Source organism: Lygodium microphyllum, chromosome 20, assembly GCF_053477565.2.
Source record: "Lygodium microphyllum isolate KBCC chromosome 20, Lygodium_microphyllum_v1.1.10, whole genome shotgun sequence".
NCBI lineage: Eukaryota > Viridiplantae > Streptophyta > Polypodiopsida > Schizaeales > Lygodiaceae > Lygodium > Lygodium microphyllum.
The window spans coordinates 16,945,815-16,969,626 of record NC_141154.1 but is presented as its reverse complement, the minus strand read 5'-3'; the positions used below and the strand labels follow the sequence as shown (position 1 = coordinate 16,969,626).

The 23,812-nt window shown below is 42.8% G+C and overlaps 1 protein-coding gene across 3 annotated transcripts in view; it reads right to left on the bottom strand.

The window, feature by feature from the left end:
• Positions 1-20,539, bottom strand: part of LOC148018704 (tetratricopeptide repeat (TPR)-containing protein) — a 109,409-nt gene extending 88,870 nt beyond the window's left edge. For 2 of the 3 annotated variants that reach the window (XM_087660981.1, XM_087660980.1), the window contains exons 1-3: positions 20,100-20,539; positions 18,577-19,312; positions 2,304-2,523 (exon numbers count right to left, since the gene is read on the bottom strand). In XM_087660981.1, coding sequence (XP_087517107.1) covers positions 2,304-2,523; positions 18,577-19,238 — 882 coding nt within the window. In that variant the 5' untranslated portion in view covers positions 19,239-19,312; positions 20,100-20,539. The remainder of the gene's footprint in view (positions 1-2,303; positions 2,524-18,576; positions 19,313-20,099) is intronic. The other variant, XM_087660979.1, reaches the window with a different exon arrangement.
• Positions 20,540-23,812: the final 3,273 nt, after the last annotated feature.

The window sequence follows — 23,812 nt, the reverse complement described above, 5'->3', positions numbered from 1 at the left end:
TTGAAGCTTTTCCACTTGATTGATTTACTGAAGTCAGAGTGTGAAAAGGCTTAAACTCCCAGGCCTCACTTCAAAGTAGGTTGCAATCACTAACTGGCTCTGCATGTTGGTATATACATCAGGGCTCATTGCAAAAAACAGTGCACAGAAACAATCTTAAACTAGGAGTTTACTGAGTTGACTGAGGCCTCCATACACTTGTCTCACCATGCGCCAAGTGCAAACAAACAGATAATCAACACACCACAAAGGCTCATCTCCAAGCTAGTCAGAAGAAACTAAAATTGCGTCGAATAAATCTGAATTCTGAAGATGTGCAACCTGTACCAAAGCAACTCGGCCTACAATATTAGGATAAGAATTTGCCTTTTATGTCTACAATGCTCAAGGATCCACATACATTTCATTAACCTATTTCTTTTATTTTGATCATTAGGTCTATCCACAATATACTTTGGTTGTTCTACAAGGTCTCCCCTCGCAGCTGTCATCATTGACCACAATAGTAATCACATACAATCCATCCAATCTGTCTAATCAACACACTTGGTAAGTACCAAACATACACCAAAAAATATGGGATAAAATACGCCATTTTGTACAGTCATTAAAACATACATAAGAAACTAGGCGATAATCTAGTAATATTACTTAACCCTTATTGCTTCAAAATGATAAGTTATGACCCCCATGAAATAGAGTGACAAGACATTATCTATCCAATACAAGCTTCAAATTTGTTGCTTCAATAATGAGCATGATGCAACCAAATGTAAATGAGTAACAAGCAGAGTACTAATAAAGATAGATCTTAGTTCCAACATCATTTGCTAATTTCAAGGCATCTACAAAAAAGAGAGTAAGGGCCAGGGCAAGTTACATGTACATTGTACCAAAGAGGGCTGCTCTGAATCAGCTAAAAATGATGCTATTCAGCATGTATGGCCACATATAGATGCTGCAAAACAGAAAATGCAGCAGCAGGAGGTGTATCTAGCTGAAAGCGGAGCTCATCTGGCATAGAAAATAGGCCACCCTGCACAAACAGACAAAGAAAATGCAGATTGCAGCACTTGATGATGACGCCCAGCTAGCTGACATGGAAACAGATGCTCCTCTTCAGTCAACTCCTCCCACCAAGGCGAATGATACGATGTGAGAGCACCCAATGGAAAGGAAAATTAACAGGGAGTGAATTGAGAAGAAGGAGAATGAGATAGACATAGTAGAATGAAGCACAAAACAAAGGCAAGAGGACTGGCTGAATGAACAGTGGATGGTGGATGAGTGGATTGAGGAGACTGCCTATAAATAGGCAAACTAATGCCACAATTGGTATACTAGCTGGTTCGGCCCAAAACATGGGCACACTCAGGTCATCCTGCCCATATGACAAAATGTCTACCGCACCAAAAATGGATTATGAACACAATGGCACCACCTCCACCTACAATGTCTAGGACTGATAAAATGACATACAAATGCATTGTCAAAGCTTCAAATGCCCTTATCTAACTGACACTAATGCTCACACGCAAGAGATGACCAAACATGGAACACGACTACCCGCAAGTACAATACATGGTACCTTATTTGAGCTATCAAGCATTTACCATGATTTCTTGACAAGACCACCTTTCCCTTTCCTTACCTAGGTTGGTTTGAGCATTCATTGAAACCCGCCCCCCCCCCCCCCCGGGTTGCATATAGCGTGGCTCTGTTAGTGGTAAGTGCAAGTGTTAGGCTCTTCATTAGACTTTGTATTGGACACCTTTATGGACATTCGGACTAGAGTCTATATATACTCTACTCTTCCATTCTCTTTACATAGGATCAGATCCCCTTGGAGAGAGGAAGCCTGGACGTATTGCCAGATACCACATGTGCCATTCACCTATGTGGTTTGTATAGTACATCTCTTGCATCTTTTCACTATTGATTTTGCTCAATCTTCAGCACTTGTGATTCTTCTAGTTTCATCATTCGTTCTCACATGCTCTCCCTTGGTTGACCTTGTTTTATATTTGTCCTTACCAGCCTATAGAATAGCCAAGCAAGGTGTGCTGGTATTATATTATTATATTCCTTTTTGTCTACATTGCACAATACTGGATTTTAACGGTTACTGGTTTACCTTATTTCATTTCCAAAAAGCACTTTGGCACACATATACATGAGATAGCAAGAGAGATCATGAAACTTCCAGCAATCATAGACCAAATACAAGAAGTACAATGCTAAGCAAACACAAGCACAAGATCAAGAACACATTTGAGGCACATTACAAAAACATTTGAACTTACCGTTTTTAGATTTTTTACAACCTCTTCCCGCAGCATTGGAACTTTCGTGAGTTGTGAATGGATCTCTGTGTTCACCCCCACTTCAGATATTTTCTCAACCTTTGCCTTTGACCTTGAATAACTGCACTTAGCTACTTTTACAAAGTCATCAGGTTCATCATTCATTGGTTCTAAGTCCTTCATATGCGCTTTCCTTAATGTATTTTCTCCAGCTTTTGTTCTGCCATGTCAATGGAATGAAAAAAGTTAGCATGCAAAAACTTATGATTCAACCAAAATCATCAGTTTTACCTTTCACGGCATAATGCTACAATCATTCTAATAAGCAGAGTGAAGATCAAAAAAATCCAAGCCCCCTTACTGTGGCTATGACAGTCCTTTGTCATTCTTTGTAGGATATTTCATAAACAACATAAGCATGCTGCTGCCTGCATAACATGGACTCACATGAAATTCTATTTCCCTTATTCAATCAGATCATAGCAGCAGTATCACCAGATAAAGCATGTCGAATCCACATAAAGGAATTTAAGAAGTCTTTTTAGTGCTAGGTGAATGTGTGTTGGCACAAACACAACCATCCAAAAATTCAAGCATGTACAGATAGGTGGCCCAAGCTATCAAGCATCAGCTCAAAGCCAATTACACAAACCTAGAATACCCTTTATCAACTTGTTAATCAGATAAGGAAACCCGTAAACAGCTATGAAATTGCAGGGTTAAGCAATGGCATCCCGAGAATTACAACTGTTGTACTTTTAGCCCCACCCCACCCCCAAAACATAAACTTCATCTCAAAAAACTGATTAAGACATGAATGAGCAAATGATTTAGATGTGAATGTGCAGTATGAAGGGTTGAGAAAGAGAGCTCCAATGTCATGCAGGATTCCCAAAAGCTAGTTAAGTGCTCTAAAAGCTTGCCCTTATGTCCAATGAAGTTGAAAAAAGACAGCCTTGGGCTCATCCACTTTAAGCAGGCTGTGTGCACAACTTTAAGAGAGAAACCAGCATGCAGCAATCTGAACAAAATTGAAACATGCCACTTAGGAGCCACTCAATAGTTCGAAGAAATGGTAAATGAACTCCCTCCTTTTCAATATGCTTTCAGTTCACCCTCCTTCAACATATCCCACAAAATGTCAGCAAGTGATCTTCAAACTAGTTTACTCCATATAGTGAGATCTCTTTCCTCTAACATGGATATCATTATCTGGACTTTATTGATCCCAAAATAGTTGGCATTGTGAGTGTGCAACAGAAGAACACGAACACGGAGAGAGAAGGGAAGAGAAAGATGGCAATGAAAGAAGAGAATGGAAGGGATAAATCTGCACTTAAGTCCAAATGAATGCTAGATACAATGAGGACTGATCAGTTCCTACACATAGCCCAAAGCATCAACGAGGGCACTACATTAGGCTGATGACAAAAGGCAGCACTAAATGATGGAGAGCCCTGAATGTCTTAGTGTGCTCTAGAAACGCACTGTAATGCATGCTCTAGAAAGAGCTGCCTCCATCGAAACACATAAAATGACAGACAAACAGAATGTCAAAGCTCCTAATGTCCCCGTCTAACTCATATTGAGGCTCACAAATAGGAGGTGACTATGCATGACAAATGATTGCTAATAGGCACCTTGTGAGAGACTTATGCCACATCTGTGAGAGTGAGGAATGGAAGAGAAACGTGAACACAGAGAGAGAGAGAGAGAGAGAGAGAGAGAGAGAGAGAGAGAGAGGAAGCAAAAGATGAGGAAAGAATGTTGCACTGACTAAAGAAGAATGCTGATACAATGATGATGGACTGATCAATCCTTGCACGCAGCCCACAGTGTTAGTGAGGGCACCAAATCAGGCTGATGATGATGACAATACCACAGACACAGGAAGATGACAAAGTTGGAGTGCGCACCTGCCAAGGAAGGAAGGAAGATGATGATCCGTATGACTGCCAAGTGGAAAATGACTAAAAATAGCCACAAAACCCCTAAATTAGCCTATTAAAATTTGGAAATGCCATAAATGCTGGCCAACCAACATTTAATGCTGGTCATGGCATAATAAATGCCTAGAAAATGCTACATGGCCACCAAAAAATCCAATTGGCAAGGACAATGTCCGGCAAGTGTGAACAGCCTAGAAAATGCAAAATGTCACGAGGACGTAAAATTTGAAAATGCTTTAATCTTGCTGACAACATTTAATTAAATTATTAATCAAATGTGCAAGGTTGTTTAGCACATGTGATGCACATGGAAGTTATTTCATGACAGCACACCAATGACCGCGAGGATGCAATGGGTGCCAAAGGCAAGAGTTGTAATAAGTTATGTCTAGCAAATACTAGATGGTACATAGTGTAAAATTTGGACCTAGACCAATTTATTGATCACTAATGTCAATGGTGACATTAGAGACTAGGCATTAATATTGGTCTAAGGGTCAATATCTGCTCAAGGATACTTGGAAGACAAATTGGCCTAACCAATTTAATTATTGGCTAGTGAAATTAATTGTCTGAGCACCAGAGTAAATATTTAATTACTTTTTAAAATTAATATTCTAAAAATTAATTTAGTAAGCTAGATAATGTTGAAAAATGGGATTAGAAGGCTAGCACTTGACAAAACTTGCCCATACAAGTGGAAAAAACATTTTTAGGGGCTGATGGAAGTCTATTCCAGCCATTGAGAGAAAGAAGAAGGCTATTAGAGAGCAAGGAGAGACTGTTGATGTGATTTGCAGCCACCAAGGATCTGTCCTACAGCAAATGACAGCAATTTGGAGCCCTCCAAGACCAGGTGACAATAGCCCAAGGTCCTGGTGCAGCCATTGTGAGAGAGAAAAAGACTATTAGAGAGCAAGGAGAGGCTCCTGATGTGATTTGCAACCACCAGGGATCAGTCCTATAGCAAGTGACTGCAATTTAAAGCCCTCCAAGAGCAGGTGACAACAACCCAAGGTCCTTCAGGTGCAGATGGTAGCATATAGGAAGGGGCAGCAACCTTTCTGGCGATCCTAAGCTATAAATGACAACTTCCTGTTAGCAGTCATGTTTGTCATGCCTTGTCATCTCCTGCCTATGAGCCTTAGTCTGAGTCAGACGAGGACATTAGGAGCTCTGACATGTCTGTCATGTGTTATGATGGGGAAGGCTAGTCACTCTCGACTGGCTGTCTTAGGTTGTGTATTTCTTTTTGGTCTCTTTTAGTGGGCAGCCACTGGCTGCCCGGCCACTTTTTGGTCACTGTTGTGGGGAGCCCATTTTAGGGCATTTTTAGGGTTTGCGCCCATTTTAGGGTTAGGGTTAGGGTTTGTCCGTTGCCTATTTATAGGCAGCCCCCCTCCCCACTTGATCACTTGTCTTCTTGCAGATTCCGACACTCCTTCTCCCCCGTGGTAGTGCTGCCATCATCATCAGCCTGATCTGGTGCCCTCACTGACGCTGTGGGCTGCGTGCAGGGACTGATCAGTCCATTTCAGTGTATTCAGCATTCATTTCAGTCAGTGCAGATTTCTCTTCCTTATTTTCTGCTTTCTCTCTCTCTCTCCCTCCGTGTTCATATTTCCTCTTCCGCAGTGCACTCTCACACTTCCATGGTTGTATGAGCAAGGCAATGTTGGGTGTAAAGGTCCTTACACTCTCTTGAGTGTATATTACTTTATACATGTGAACACACCCTTGCACGTGTAAGTGTACCATACCCTAAGTATAAATACATTCTTTTATTCTTCGTGTACCACACTGGTACACATCTATCCATCGACTCTCACTCTCACTAACTGTTCACTCAACTACTACTGCACCTCGATCGACGCACATACTCTATTTTGCTTCCACTCGCACTCTTCAAACTCGTATCAAAGCATGAGAATCGGTGCTGGCAGTCGTGCTCACTAGTCATTGCAGCCGTGATCATCGTGACAACAGATGATACAGTTTTTGTAGGTTATAGCTATTGGCAGCAATTCGTAGGGCATGAACTGTAGCTGGCGGCACATTCAGAAGGCAATTGGATAGGCGAGTCTACAAGCAGGTCCAGCAAACAATGTGGTGGGCAATTCCAGCAAATGACGCACGTAGGTCTGGCACGACTAACGAGGCTTAGTCAACGTCACAACAAGCACTCATTTTTTCCTCTTTTATTATTTTGCAGTTTTTTCTTCTATTTCCTTTACCGGGTGTTCGCGCGCGCAAGCACAGGGTTCAAATCTATGCGAATTTAGACCTAAAATTTTGGGGCTTTTTCCAAATTTGGTGTTGGACATGCATAACAGTGACTATTGACCCAAAAATCATAGACATTGGATGCATGTGCCTCGGAAATTTTGAGCCTTTTCATGTAAAAGTAAAATTTTGCTCAATTGAGCCAATTTCATTGAAATTTGTGCACAATTGGACCCCGAAATTTGGGGGCTTTGCAAAATTCATGAAATTTCAGCAACATTTGCCCATATTTGATGCTCAAAAGGATGTATTGATGCAATTGGGACAGATTCCCTACAAAAAATTTCGGCCTTTTTGCATCGATGATGCATTTTGAGCCAATTTGAGCTTTTACAATGAAATTACAAAAGAGTCACTACGAAGTGGGGAGAAATTTAAACTTGGGATGTTTCAAATGTTGTAAAAGGACAGCTTCTCTTGGTACATGTATTGCTGAATGCTCATTATGCAATGAAACTGTGGTACATACAACACTTGGGTTATTGCATTTGGGTATTATGGTGATGATTAAAGTGGGAGTTGTCATTTATGCAAAATGTAACAAATTTGGTCATGTACATGCTGTAATCAGCTCTTGGCACTGAAATTGCAGTAAAAATATCTACTTCTTGGACACCTTTGGAAGTACAAGTGTGTGTACTTGTTGTTTCAGCAACCTTGCTATTGGCTGAAAGTATTAAGCATTTTATTGTAGTCTTTCTTTGCTGAGGATGGCTGGCAATGCATCTACATATAACACAAAGAATCTCTTTGAGATTCGTAAATTCGATGGCAATGGCTTTTATCTTTGGAAAGATCGTATGCAAGATATACTCTTTCTGAAGGATTGTGATGATGCCTCGACAGAACACAAGCCTGTTGCTTTGTCAAATCAGGATTGGGCTAAAATGAATAAAAAGGCCATTACTTACATTAAAATGGCTATCACAGAAGATATCTTGGTTGATATCAAGGGATTTGCCACTGCCTATGCAATTTGGAAGAAACTCAAGGCTACATATGAGAATACAACTCCTATCAATCAAGTACATCTCGTACGAAAGTTGGTCAACTTGAAGCTGATGAGTCTAAGCCTAGCTCAGAATACTTGAATGCTTTCACTAGTATTTTGAGTCAGTTACAGGATGCAAGCTTGCCACCTTTTGATCCTAAATTGAGGGCTATCTTCTTGCTCATGACTTTGCCTGATTCATGGGAAGTATTGGTTGTGTCATTGAGCAACACACCCAACTTGACATTTGATGGTTTGCATGGTTATACTCTCAATGAAGAGATTAGACGCAAGGCAAGTGGGGAAAACAGTGGATCAACCTACAATGTAAGAGGAAGAACTGAAAAACTGTCAAATGCTGCAAATAAGAACGAAAATCAAAGCAAAACCAAGGAAAAATAGCAAGATGTCACTTGTTATCAGTGTGGTCACAAAGGGCATAAAAAGCCCGCTTATAGGTACTTTGAAAAGGAACAAGAACACAAGAACCAGCTAATGCAAAAGGCAAAAAGAATGAAAAGGATGGCAACTCTACCCCCAAAGAAACAAAAAAAAGTAAATGTGGTGTCTAATGTTGTTATTGAGGAGATAGAAAAGGATAAAGATCCTGATTTGCTGGTTGCATCTTCAGATCAACATGCTATGACAGTGGAGGACATGTATATCACTAAAAGGGATATGATAGATGCTTTGTTGTCAAGTAATGATGGTTTGTCACAATCGTGGATTGTTGACAGTGGTGCTTCATTTCATGTAACTCCATCTTTGGAGTGCTTTTCTTCTTATGCAGAAGGTAATCTTGGCAAGGCTACCTAGGTAACAACCATGCATGTGATATTGAAGGAATGGGCACCATACACCTAGCTCTTGAAAATGGTAAGGAATTGATCCTTCATAATGTTAGGTATGTACCTCACATTAAGAAGAGTTTACTTTCTGTTGGATAGCTAGACAACAAGGGTTACTTCACTACTTTTGGTGGTGGAATGTGGAAGATACAAAAAGGGTCTATGCTAGTCACTAGAGGTAGTAAAAAAGAAACTCTATATTATCTCTACTACAAGGCACTTCCTAGAAAGTTTGTTGCAATTGCTAAAGTACAGTCACACATGGAGTTATGGCACAAGCGTCTTAGACACATAAGCCAAAAGGGTTTGCAGGCACTTTCTTCACTTGGAAGAGTTGATGTGAAAAACTCAAAGCTTGACTTTTGTGGTGACTGTGTTTTGGAAAAACATGTAAAAAGTTCATATTCTCATGGAGCCTCTAGGTGTCAGAGTGCAGCGATGCGGAAGCGTAGGACAAAGACTGAGAGAGAGTGAACACAAAGAGGAGAGAGAGAAAAGGAGTGTAAATGCAGAAAATCTGCGGTATAGTATGTTGTATAAGAGTGCAGAAATACACAAGGGGACACAGGAAATATCTGCGTATGTATCTGACTTGATGACCTCGATCTCCCTTAGCCCGAGCACACTCTATCTCAGCCAACAAATCTCAAGATCTGAATCTGAAATAATGAATGCTGGAGTGTGCCACGAACTGGGTATAAATAGCCAAAAAATAGGAAATAACTGCAGCAGGTCGGCCGACTTGATGACCTCGATCTCCGTCAGCCCGAGCACAGTCTGTCTCAGCCAACAAATCTCAAGATCAGAATTTGAAATAATGAATGCTGGAGTGTGCCACGAACTGGCTATAAATAGCCAAATAATAGGAAATAACTACAGCAGGTCGGCTACATTAAATACAGCCGATTGCAGTAAAAACTGTCTGACTGCAGTAAATTGTCCGACTGCAGGTGTTGATGTGGCAATGCCGTCCACATTGTCCAGTAAATGACTAGCTAACACCCCCTCTCAGATCCTGGACGGGTCAAAAGACTTAGGGATCTGGAATGCTGCCGAAGAAGAGCCTGGGGAAGCGCCTTCGCAAACAAATCTGCAAGATTATCCTCCATCTTGCAATACTCCACCTCAATGGTCCCATCTAGAAGCTTTTCCCGAATGAAGTGATACTACATCTCAATGTGCTCCGTCCGGGCATGGAATACACGATTCCGTACCAAGGCAATGCAACTCTCATTGTCGCACCGTAGAAAAGTAGGACGAGTCTATGGGCAACCAAGCTCCTCCAAAAGTCTCTGAAGCCACACAACCTCACATGTGGTGGAAGACGCAGCCCGATACTCCACCTCAGTAGAAGAAAGGGCTACCGCGAGCTGCTTCTTGCTACTCCAAGAGATAAACACCTGTACCCAAGGTAAAACAGTAGCCTGTAGTAGACCGTCGGTGGTCCACATCACCAGCCCAATCCGAGTCACTCCAACTTGCAAGAACCAGATCTGAAGCATCTGAACTTGCGGGATAAGAAATCCCTAAGTCAGAGATTCCCCTCAGATACCGGAGAATCCTCAGGGCAACCTGCCAATGCACTTGTTTGGGTTCTGTCATGAACCCTGCCAAAAGACCCACAGCAAAACAAAGATCAACACGAGTGTTGAGAAGCCAAATCAAGGATCCAATCAACTAACGGTAGCATGACACATCCATCGTAGGACAATCTGAGTGAGAAGTGGCCTTCCAATTCAAATCCATAGGAGTAGTAACGGGCCGACAAGTCTCCATCTCAAAAGTCACCAAGAGCTCCTGAATGTACCTCTGCTTAGAGATGAAAATCCCCCTCTGAGACTGATAAATCTCGTGACCCAAGAAGAAATGAAGAAACCCCAAATCCGTCATCTCGAATGCCTGATGTAAAGCTGTCTTGGTCTCTCGGACCTTCTGTGCATGATCCCCTGTCAAAATCAAATCATCAATATATAACACAAACAACACACGACCAACCTTGGAAGTGTGCACATAAAGCTGCGGATCAGCTGTAGAGCGCCGATATCCCAACTTCGACTGAAGAAACGAGTCAATCTTCTTGTTCCATGCATGTGGAGCCTGCTTGAGGCCATACAAGGCCTTCTTCAACCTGTAACTTTTCCATCCGAGGATCCAAAGCCAGGAGGCTGTTCAACATAGATCTCCTCCTGCAAGTCACCATTAAGAAAGGCCAACTTCACATCCAACTGATAAACAGGCCATCTCCTATGGCCAGCCAAGGCAAGAACAGCTCGAATAGTCGCCATACGAGCAGTGGGGGCAAAAGTATCATGGAAATCAATGCCTAGGCGCTAAGCAAAACCTTTAGCAACAAAGCAAGCCTTGTCCTTGTCCAAAGAACCATCGCTAAGGTACTTGGTCTTGAAGACCCACTTAACACCAATCACCTTCTTGTGAGAGGGATGAGGCACAAGAGACCAAGTGCCATTCCTCTCAATAGCCTCCAGCTTGGCTTCCATGGCCTTCCGCCAATGATCAGACTGCAAAGCCTCCTTCACTGAAGTGGGCTCTCGATCCTACATAACACGAGTCAACAAACAATAGTTGGAGCAAACAAGCTTTGAAGAATGTGTCAGGTTCCTCTGTGACCTCTGCGGTCCATCCTGCAGTTCCCACTCCTCAGGAAACCCCTCGATCCCTGAATCTCGAAGTGTGTCACGGGCCCAACGAGGAGGACGAACCTCTCCCCGTCGCTCTCCATCTACTGAAGACTCAGGAACATCCACTGGCAAAAGCTCCTTGAGGGTTTCCGGTGGAAGAGAAGGCTCTAAATCAAAAGAAGAATCTCCATCAAGAGACTCTGGCTCCAAAGGAACTGTCTCGGGAGCCCAACTCTCCCCTAGATCTCCAAGGACGGGGTGCTCCTCACCCCCCTCTGTGGCAGGTACTTCCACGAACCGCACATCTCGGCTCGTGTAGACATCCCGCTTGCACAGGATCAAACAAACAATAACCTTGGGACTGGGAGCTATAGTCAACAAAAACCTGTCACCGGGAAGCTGCCTCAAACTTATCACGCTGTGTCTTCGGAATGTGCATATAAGCGTCACACCCAAAGATCCTGAAATAAGAGACATCAAGCTTAGTTCCAAAGTAAGCCTCAAAAGGTGTCATCCTATCAACGGCCGAAGTGGGAGATCGATTGAGGATGTGAACTACGGTAGCCACTACCTCGGCCCACACAAACTGAGGTGTCTGTCGGTGCTCCATCACGGTACGTACCATCTCGATCACACTTCGATTCTTCCGCTCCAAAATGTCATTCTCTTGGGGAGTGTTGGTGTTAGCAAACTCTTGGTGAATGCCCATATCTGCACAAAAACGAGCAAACTCATTAGACATAAATTCACCTCCCTTGTCTAAACGCAAGGTCTTCAGTCGCCGGCCAGAACGATTCTCCTCAAAGAGAAGCCGATCCTTGAAGTGAGAGGTCATTTGTCCGAGGATTGCCGGACATAGTGGTGAGCTATCAACCATGTGTCTCCTGCATTTGTGGGAAACTGCATCGGGATGCGATTCCCAACAAAGCTTCCAGGCGGTCTACTTCACCCTTGGAGCTCGTATCTACGGATCTTTGTGGCGCGATGAGGATCGAGTCCCTGAAGGGGAGCTTGTACTTCATGTTGATCGTAGATGACTACAGCAGGATGACTTGGGCCTAGCAGCATCAAAAGTCTTCGGTGTAGAGTCCTCAATGACTGCTAAGTATAGAAAAGCAGCTATTGAGGGTGCAACCACCGCTCCAGAATCCTTCGTGTCCTTCTTCTTGGTATCCTTCTTGTCTTTGTCAAGGCAATCCTTCTTCCAATGACCAGTCTTGCCACAAATATGGCAAGTTGATTCCTTCTCCTTGTCTTTCTTGGATTTATTGTCTTCCTTCTTCTTCTTTTGATCCTTCCCCTTCTTCTAAGAGGCTTGACCAACAATGCCTCCGATTTGGAAGCAATCTGTCCCTTCAATTGTTCCTCCTGGTCCAAGACCATAGGAACCAACTCTTCCCACCGAAGAGTCAACTCCCGCCTTGACGCAATAAGAGCGGAATAAAAAGTACCGAATCGTGGCGGCAACTAGGATAGTAAAGTGATCGCCATGTCTTCAGAGAAAATAGACTTCCCCGCATTTTGAACCTGTATCTGAAGCTACTGAAGCTTATTGATGTGTTCCTGAAGCGAAGAAAACTTATTCACGGACAAGGTCCGCATCTATACCTCCAAAGAAACCCTCTTCATTAGGGTCATCTGGTTATACATCTAATCGAGCTCCAGCCATATCTCTCGAGCCACCATCAAGTGCTCAATGTGAGCTATCACGGCTGTAGTGCAAGACAGAAACAAAAAAGATCGAATCCTCGCATTCAATTTATCCCAATGAGACTGGGCTTTGGTCAACTCCGCACGAGCATTGGAAGAGAGTTTGGACTCATCCCTCACAGAGGGCCTATTAATCTCCTCCATCACCAGTTCCGCCAAATCATAAGACTCCAAAATGGCCAGCATCATCACCTGCTAGATGCGGTAATTGTCACCATCAAGCTTTTGATCCGATGGAAGAGTTGGTAGGACAAGCACCTTCCTGTCCATGATTGCCTGGAACTCCAAATCAGTCTCTGTAGACATGTTTACATGCAATACCTACACAAATGCAAAATCAGCCCTCTCTGATTGTGAAAACACAACCTTCTAGGCCTGATTCCTCCACTGCCCAAACCTTCTTCACCTGCCGGAGGCGATGAAAAGGTAAAATCTGAAATGGAATGCCTCAAACGCAATCTTCCTCCCCTTCGAACAGCAATAACTTGCAGCAAATTCAGCGATTAGACTCCTTTTCCGCACGCCCACGCTCGCTTCAACCTTGATCTGATGCGCAGCCCTCTCGCTCGCCCTCGAATCTTGGAAACGCAGCCTTGTGTCGCACTGAAATCTCCTCTTCAAAATAGGTTCAGCCCTCAATCAGTCCATCTTCACCGCTCTGATACCATGTCAAAGTGCAGCGATGCGGCAACGTAGGACAAAGACTGAGAGAGAGTGAACACAGAGAGAAGAGAGAGAAAAGGAGACAATGTAAACGCAAAAAATCTGCGGTGTAGTATGTTGTATAAGAGTGCAGAAATACACAAGGGGACAGATGAGATATCTGCGTATGTATCCGACTTGATGACCTCGATCTCCGTCAGCCCGAGCACAGTCTGTCTCAGGCAATAGATCTCAAGATCAAAATCTGAAATAATGAATGCTAGAGTGTGCCACGAACTGGCTATAAATAGCCAAAAAATAGGAAATAACTGCAGCAAGTCGGCTGCATATAGGAAATAACTGCAGCAAGTCGGCTGCATCAAATGCAGCCGACTGCAGTAAAAACTGTCCGACTGCAATAAATTGTCCGACTGCAGGTGCTGACGTGGCACCTACTGACGTAGCACTACCATCCACACTGTCCAAGAAATAACTGGCTAACACTAGAAAGGCATGTATCTTGGATTTAGTCCATTCTAATGTATGCACCATAAAAAAAACAAGGGTGACACCATTTCCTCCAACAGAAACAAAGGAACAAGATCCCTTTGGCAACAAATTCCGTAGAAAAATAGGTTTTGCACTCACTGCCAAAGGTCGGGCCATGTGGACAAGGAGTGTCGTACCAAGGCCCAAGGTTTTCCTCCTATCAAACCACAACACACTACTATGACTATACAGTCTAGAGCGACTACACCTTCCATTGCTGCCCCATATGCTCCTTCAGTCCCCCATGGCTGTTGTTGGGCATGTGGCACATGAAAAACCTCAACGACCATCCTACATTATTCCTAAGCAATTGACTAATTGGTCTACTAGCACCGATCCTATTGCAATTTACGCATTCATTCCTAGGAACTCCATTACACCTTCTAGGCCTTCTTCCCCACCTCGCCATATGCAATGGTGGCCACACACTTAGCCTTTCATTTTCAAGTCTTCCGCTACATTTACACACATACGCATTTGCATTATTGCACTTGTTCATTCAATTCATTTTTCATTTCAATTTTTTTTTTCTTTTTAAAGCATCTCACTACAAACCTCTATGATTGTAGATCTTACTCTCTTTTGCAGACTTTGTTTCTAGTCCAAGGCTAAGATACAAGTTTGTCTAGTCCTACCTAGACTGGAGACATGGGATGCGCACCATTCCATTCATGGTTTCATCTTCCTAGGAGTTTTGCTCTTCTACCAGCATGGAGGCTTCCACTCCCGAGGCGGATTGTACAACATCTCTCTTGATGCTATCATGGCAGTGACTTCTACCTCACTCTTCTAGTCGGGATGCTGCTTCTCATCATGGTTCTCAACACACATGAAGACCAACATTTGGCTCCTTGTCCCTCTTCAGCGTAGCCATTCTAGGTCGAGAGGGGGTTCCTACCCTTCTTGGTATTCTACAGGTTTTGGCACTTCTACATCAGCCTCCCCCCCGCCCTCCCAATTGTACCTTCACCCTTTGCATTGCATGATTTCATCATCTTTGTACTAGGGAGCTTGGGCAAGTGAACAATTTCCCCACGAGGAACATTGTTCAAGTGACACTTGCTGCATGAGCATTTCACACCATGTAGCATGCTCATTGTGCAGAGCACCACTAGATGGATCCTCAGTTGTTTCCACCGGCAGTTTGTACACCACCACCCCATTACTTCATCACCATTCCCTTGTCATCGACATCCTCGAGTGGAAGGTTAGCTTGTCTATTTTGTGATGGGTTGGACCTAACCATCCCTTCTCATTCTCCCGTCTTCTTCTTAATCAACCGCAAATCATACCTCACTTACACACACACACACACACACACACACACACACACACACACAAAAAAAAAAAAAGTTCAAAGTTTATTGTAGTTCCATCCACCTTTGCAGGGCTTGGTAGGCCACTGGGCAACCGACGAGCACCCTTTGTTTGATGCCATGTCCTCTTTGCGGTGACTTCTTGGACTCCCTTGGTAAGAAGCCATCACCTCTATAGTCTTGGTAGGCCAATGCGCAACCACCATGCACCATTTGTCCAACACCATGGTTGCTTTGGGCTGGGACACCTTGGGCAAACTAGGTTGGCCTTCTCTTCTCACCCTGTTTTGGACCTAAGAGAGGGTGTTGAGGTAAGAAGTGCATTCCTTGCTAATTAGCTACTTAAATAACCCCAAAACAAGCTTAATTTAATGAAAACCCTAAAACGAGGAGCAATTTGAGAGAGTTCAATGAAACCCTAATTTGGGAAGGTCCATCCTCATCTATAAATAGACAGGCTGCCCCCATTCAATCCAATCTCTTCCGTGCAGGTTTCTCACCCTTGTGTGCACACCTCAGCCATCACTCTCCCAGCATGTGGTGATCCAACCTTCGCAACTACTGCCATCACCTCATTTGCTCCTCTACTCTGACCACCTACTGCCGCGTTTTACTACAGTGTTATACTACTATGTTTTACTGCCGTGTTTTACTGCGGCATTCTACTGTTGTTTAACTACCACATTTTACTGTGGTGTTCTACTACCACATTTTATTGTTAAGTTTTACTGCTTCACCCACATCATCAAGCATCATCCTCTACAGTCGCCTCAGTCTCCTCACACTTTGATCAATGTTTGGTATTTCTCTCACTCCGTCACTCCGACTGGTAGTCACAGCACTTGGGATCCGTCTGCGGTGGACGTCACTCTCCAACACACTGCTCTACCCTTGGGCACACTGTATACTCTTACATTCATTTATAGCATTTATTCACTTCAGAGTTGTGCTCTTTCTATCCCTTCTTCTATTTGTGTTTGAGTTTTGTGTTTGAGTTTTGAGTTTTGCATTTAGGGTTTGTGTTTTGCTTTCTATGTCTATGTTTGTCTCGTTATGCTTCTGTTGTGGTCGTACACTGTGTTTCCTCGATGCAAACCCTAGCAGTGTCTCCACAAGCTTCTTCACATGCATTAGCCATTGGTGATCCAACAGTGGGATCCTCCATTGGACAGGGAATAAGGTAGGTAAGAAACTCCCAAAGATCAAAGGTATCAAGGACACATTCCACTTTGTACGACTAAAGCAAGTAGTTGGAACCATCAAGAAGGTCTTCTTTGGGCAAAGAATGGAGTACTGTCACCTGTATCGAGGGTGCCATGAATGGTATTTGAAGGCCAACAAAACAAACCTTCTATGAACCATGAAGAGAACAGGGAGGAGAGGGATCCTGTACAAATGGGCTAGGAGACCTCCATTCGTCGCATGAACTAGCATGAAAATCTCTCCATCTCTCAGAGGAAGGATTAGAGAGATCATCCTCTAAGTCAGCAAAGAACTGGTGATAAGACATCTTCGAGCCTACAATCTCCCAAAATGCTTGACAGAGAAATGATTGTCGCCTACCGCCAAGAGACTATCACCCACAGCACAAAGTTGTCGCCAAGGCTGAAGAAGCTATCGCCTGCAGAAAGCTGCGGACGCCTACACCAAGAAACAGACACTTGCAAAAATGCAAATTTGCGTTTTGAGCAAAACACAAAAGTTGATGCCACCTGTTGCAGAAAAGCTGCCGCCTAATCCCTAGAGACTCGCCTGGCTGCCTGGGGGTGGAAACGGGCAATGGACCACCTGTTCAAGCTACTAATACAGTAAACACAGGATGAAAATCTGCATTTTGGAAATCTAAGTTGCTCCTCTATGATGAAAACCTACTCTTCTACAAGAAATCTCCAGACTGTGTCCTCACTTAGGAAATGATACCGTGTAAGAATGTGCAACAGACGAGAAACACACACACAGAAGTAGAGAGAGAGAGAGAGAGGAAGCAGAAGATGTGGGAAGAATTCTACAATGACTGAAGAAGAATACCGATACAATGATGATGGACCGATCAGTCCCTACACACAGCCCACATTGCCAATGAGGGCACCAAATCAAGCTGATGATGATGGCAGCACGCAACGGAGGAAGATGTCGGAGTCGGAGTGTGCACTTACCAAGGAAGGAAGAAAGGAAGATGATGATCTACATGACTGCCAAGTGGGGAATGGCTATAAATAGCCACAAAACCCCTAAACAGGCCTACTGAAATCTGGAAATGCCATAAATGCTGGCCAACCAGCATTTAATGCTGGTTGTGGCACAATAAATGCCTAGAAAATGCCAAATGGCCAACAAAAAATCCAACTAACAAGGACAGTGTCCGACAAGTGTGGGCAGCCTGGGAAATGCAAAAACCGCTCATGAAAATCACACCGGAACCCGTCAAACAAAAGAAATGCACCCAAAAAGCCACTCTAGAATGAGTAGCCTCCCCCATCAAAACACATGACAGACCTATCAGAGCTCCAAATGTCCTCGACTGACTCAAACTGAGGCTAACAGGCAGGAGATGACAAGACACAACAAACATGACTGCCAACAATGTCAAGTGGAGGTGGGCTGGTTTTGTTTAAGTAATAAGGTTTACTAATTTAACGAAAAGATTGGATCAGAATTTCACCCCAGTTAGGTAAGGACTAGCACGCTTAGTCATGGTATTCAGATTGATTGAATTTAACAAAAGTATTGAAATCTAAACCAAAAAGATCCAAAAATGTATTGTGTTGTTTTCTAACTATGGCACATTTATGTGCACTCTCTAGACAAGCATTTGACCTTGAATCATTAAGGTTTTCTTAGTTTGTTAAATCTCTGATGAAAAGGGCCTAAAATGGTTGGTTAATCAAGGTCTAGTGATAGGACAAATGTTGAGGTTTACCATAATCAGGCCATGTTGAACCAATGAAGTTCTTAAAATGGTTCTCTTGAACTTGATCATTATATTTGTGGTACCAGTTGGAACACTACCTACAGATGCAAATTGCTGCAAGAAATCCTTGTACTATTGGCACAAATGCACCACAATGAAGTACAAGGCTGAGAGTTATGGAGCCACAATCATCTGATTGTAAGTATCAGCTGGAGCCTGGGAGAGAATGAAGCAATATGGGACTGGAAAGAATCAGACAGTGTAAACTTGCAAGGAAGCTTTGAGATAGTCACCAACTATAATGCATAGCCCAACTCTAACACTGTAAGGGCCAACTCACAAATAGCAGTCACTTTACTAAGCAGATCCATAAAAGAGTCAGACTCATCTCATTGACGGAATTGAACATTTACACAAGTACACTTGCATGGTTACCTGCTGCACCCAGGCTGTTCTTTTTGAAGCAGACTGTCCATTGATTTTTCACCCTCACCAAAGGCCTCTGCATTCAAGTCGGTGAAAGCTCCTCCTTTAGGAACCAAAGGTTCACGTGATTTACTTTCAACTTCAGAGGCTTTCATTGTGCTGGAATCTATTGCATCATGGTTTCCTGAGTAAGAAATCCTGTCCATATCCATAGGCTCCATATTTGCACCAACAGTAGAAACTAGCTGTGTGAGGGTTGACTGTGCAGAACCTGTACAATGTCTCTGTTCATGTGTAATCAACTGCTGAGCTTCTACAGGGTGGTTGAATGAATAATAGACTGGTGACTGCAAGCTATAATTTCTAAGGGCCTGATGATGAAGCGCTGCTTGATGCAGTGCCTGTTGCTGAAGGGCTTGCTGTTGAGCGCTTCCAATAGGCACCAATTCCTTTGAAAGAGGACCTATGCAGTGTGATAAGGCTTTCAAATTCCGTCGTGCAATCTTGGGACTGGTATTTTCTATAGAAGAACTTGCGTTCTGTACAGAAACTTGCTCCTTTGAAATTTCGATAGGCGATATGTCTCCTGCAGCATTGGTGGACACTGTAACTGAGGTAACTGAACATGCTTCTAGTTGTTCGCTTGTTGATGAAGCCTGTGTGGTTGACATCTGATGTTTTAACAGATGTTGACCCTGTTACGATGCACCAAATTCAGGTGTGTGATGCAGCTTTCTTCACTTTACTGCAATGTAGAAGATGGTTAGAATTTAGTATTTACAAATTGGAGTAGTTGAAAAATGAACATGGTAGCTACATGAGATGTTACTGGACAATGGCAACAAAATCCATTAAGTAGCTGTTGAAGAAGCGTTCACACATGCTTGGAAAAGTGCTTCGAGTGTGAGCAGGAATGCTTTAACCAGAGTTGTTCAATTCTCGTTTGGGGCTACTGCTGCTACCTCGTAGTCACCCTTTTGCACGTGTATTTGAGCCTCATTAAGTAGAGTTGCATATCAATCGTTTTACTAATGAATTATTGGACATATTCTATATGCAGGAGTGATATCATCTCCCTCCCAGGCATTTTACTCTCTCTCTCTCTCTCTCTCTCTCTCTCTCTCTCTCTCTCTCTCTCTCTAGTAGGTTATCAAACCATCCCCGTGTCTGTGTGTGTGTGCGCGCCTGTGTGTTGTAAGTTATCAGCCTCTAGACCCATGTTCAAATCTTGCTTTTTAATTCCAAATACTTGAATACTAGATGACCTTATGGATGTAGAATTTGAGCTCAAAACCGGCCTCTCTCTCTCTCTCTCTCTCTCTCTCTCTCTCTCTCTCTCTCTCTCTCTCTCTCTCTCTCTCTCTCTCTCTACGAGGATATGTGCATGTGTGCATCGCACCGCGCATGCAAATAACATGGCAAAAATGTCCGAATTGCATTCCTTACAGAGACAAACCCTTTCAATGTCGAGGCAGAGGACAATTCACATGCTTTGAAACAGGGCGTCAAGTACCAAGGGAAGCAAGAAATACCGTATGAGCCTCCCCAGTTACTGTTGTACAAGGTGAGGATGGTCGTCTTCCTCCTCCTTCTATTCTTGCCTCTTGATGGAATGGGGATGTCTATCCATGGGGCGGTCTGAGGCCTACTTCCTCGCTCCACAGTCCAGAGCTGACGGTTTGCTTAAACGCCTTCTTTGCAGCCTCCATGGTCGCTAGCAGGCCGCCTGTGTGCAGGATGAACGCAGGCCCACCAATTCTCCAAGGTTCCAGGATGGCACGTGAGGAGGCGAAGAAGGAGAAAGGGACGTTCTGCTCTTTTCTTCTCTCAGGCTCTCCCTCTTCTTTGCAAATGCAGAATCCCATGAGGGGATTATGTCAGCAGTAAAGAACAACACTCGGCTCACGTGATAGTCACGGTCACTCCGGAGTTTGGGCCCACGCCTCAAATCCAGCGTGACTCTCTGGCCTGGACCATCGGCCGTGCCTTCTTATCTACGATATTTTGTGGCGTGAAACTTCAAAGGGGTGAGGTAAAATTAAAAGCTTTTGGTTATATTACAGGCCTTGCCTAGTGAAAGTTGTACTTTACTAAAGGTAAATTTCCAAGACTCAGAGGTGTTTCCATCTCTTACATGCCTTGATAGAAAAATTTTCCGCACTCCTATGAAGGTGAACAGTCGAGTCTTCTCGTCGGAATTATGTACACTCCCAACTATCCACTTACATGCAATCTTATCAGCTTCGTGCTCCATGCTTGGAAGACCCAACCCACCATTTTTCTTAGGAAGCATGCATGTGCTACAAGCTGCCTTGGAGAAATTTTCCCTACAAACTTATTCTAGTTCCTTGAGAGTACCATGGGCACTCCTCCCATCATGCCAAAAAGTAAATTGCGGATGTTATATATTTAATCACTACAGATCTACCAATTAGGTTCCCGCTTGAAGCCCCTCGAAAAGTAAATTTTTTTCCTTAGTTTAGCCATCACCCATTGCCATCTCTAGTTTTTGGTGAACCATAAAACCCATGGGCATTCCTAATAGTCTGAAGATTTTTCCAATTTGGATGACTAAACAGCCTTCAACTCTATAATAGCTGATCAAGAAAGGGCTTTGTGAGATTCTTAACACTTGTTTTGTGTGGACTGACTACTAAACTAGAAGCAAGAAAAAAGTATTGGATAGATTGCCAAAATGCAAGAAGGGATCTATCATCTTTATCAATCATTCCATTGGTATCATCAACAAACTAATTAAGGATCATTTGTTAATTTGAGTTACGCAATAGGGAGGTTCCCCTCATATTCCTAGTTTCAACTTCAACTTGTACCAACTACCCCAGTGCATAATCACAACACACTTAATCAATGACTACCTCTCACATAGCCTACTTGTTACATTTATTATGTTCCTCCTAAGTTTTGGTGTGAACTCTCCCTTATCCCACGGGCACTTTAACCTTATATCTAGAGAAGGGTTTTTTCATCAATGTGTGTGGTACTTAGTACCTTAGGGATTGTACTTTTCATTCATTCTCACATAGTGGATGTGACTTTCCAACACTCTCTTCTTCTCTCTTGTTGTTCACTTGTTCACTGTAAGTGTGTGTAAGTGTGCGCATATTGTGTAAACCCTAACCTAATAGTGGTATTAGAGCTATATCTCTTCTTAGCCGCCACCTTACATGACACCACCATAGCCACTGCTGAGCCTCGAGCTCGGCTACTCTTTTTCCTCTCATTTTGCATACAACCTTTAGTCGACTACATGTTGCACGTCTTCATTGATAGCCTCCACACAATCTGTGTCTTGTTGTGATAGGTCACATCACCCTTGCAACATTTGTGTTGATCTCGCAGCCTAGTTCCTTGCCACATCACCTCCCTGAGCCAATGCCTGATGTATTCTTGCACTAGCAGCCTTTAATAGTCTACCTCCTGCCCGTTGCCTAACATGTTGTGTTGCATCAACGTTCATCATGTCAAGTCCTGCCATTCATCTAACATGTTGTGCTAACCAACCTTAACAAGTGCCACCATGTCATGCTTGCGATATTTAAAGCCCCTATAGCCTTTGGGAATTTGTTGCCTTTCGAGCCTCGATCGATTTGTTGCACACGTGGTCTTGTCAGGATGCTTGCATTATTTCACATTAAAATATTTAGCTTTCATTGGCATTAATCAACATTAACCCAACAAATGGGGATTTTATAGCAAACACAAATTTCCCTCAAATTTCCTTAAGAATTTTGGGACTTTTGTTAGAAAATCCCAAATCTCACCAAAACTTTGGGGATTTTGCATTCAATGCTCAGAAATTGCTCGAATTTACTCCAAAAATTTGGAGTTTTTCACATCGGATCTTAAATTTCACCAATTAAATTCGAGACTTTTGTAAAATTTTCCCAAATTCACTGACATTGAGGCTAATTACACCTTCTACATCGAGATTTTTATACATCAAAGCCCTTTTAGCTACAAATTCTTTGATGCCATCGATTTCTTGAAAAATGGTGAGTCATTGGTCTTGTCTTTGCCTTGATTTTGTTCTATATCTATATTTGCTGTTTGGATAGTTGATTATAATAAAACAACAATTTTAGCAAAAAATGGCTAGACAAAATGATTTCTCAACATGTTTGGGGACTCAGACAAATTAGATGGCACTAATTATCCCATGTGAGCATACATGATGAAGCACATACTTGTTGCCAAGTAACTTTGGAATTATTTATGCGGTTCAGAAGTTAGGTATGCATGCCCTATTACACAACATATGTGACAAGCATAAAGAAAAACTTGTTTCCAATTTCAGCCACTACACATGTTAATTTTGTGGTTAAATTTGATATGGATTTGATGTAGTGTATATGATTGCAGTGATGGAGATGCCCTCATTATCATTGGTACTTTGTACAATGGATTCTATCAACTTGATTTGTATGAGAGGAGAGCATCAATGGATGCATTGCATGCTGATGCCACCATTGTGGATGACATTGAGTTATGGCATGCTCGGTTTGGTCATCTTCTACTCACAATGTATCTGAAAGTTGTGTACTTTGCAAAATGAATCATGCTTCATTTCCCAAGGGTGGTTCTATGCATGTGATCAGAAATTACAACTTGTGCATAGTGATGTTTGTGGGCCCATGAGTGTCAAATCCATTGAAGGATACTTGTACTTTATTACATTCATTGATGACATGATTGATCATTGTTGGCATATGCTTTGAATCAGAAATCCAAAGTGTTTGCATGCTTTAAAACATTCTTGGCCTTGGCTTAGCATGGCAGTGAATGCAAGATTATTACACTACATACCAATCGAGGGGCAAAATATATGTCATGGGAATTCAATTCCTTTTCAACTGAAAGGGAGATTATCCATTAGTGTACTACGTCTTACACACCTCAATAGAATAGTGTGACTGAAAGAAAAAATCACACTTTAATGGAAATGGCATGTTGTATGCTATCACACAATAAGCTTCCCCCAAAGTTTTAGCCTGATGCTATCATGTGTGCAGTGTATGCACTGAATCACAACCCAACTAAAGCATTGGATGAATGTACACCTTATGAGGCTTGGAATGGTTGGAAACCAATGGCATCACATATCTGTGTCTTTGGTTGCTTGGCATATGCTTTGGTGCTACAACCATGAAGACATAAATTGGAAGACAAGGCTATCAAATGTATATTTATTGGTTATAATGCATAACATAAAGGGTATCGCTTGTAC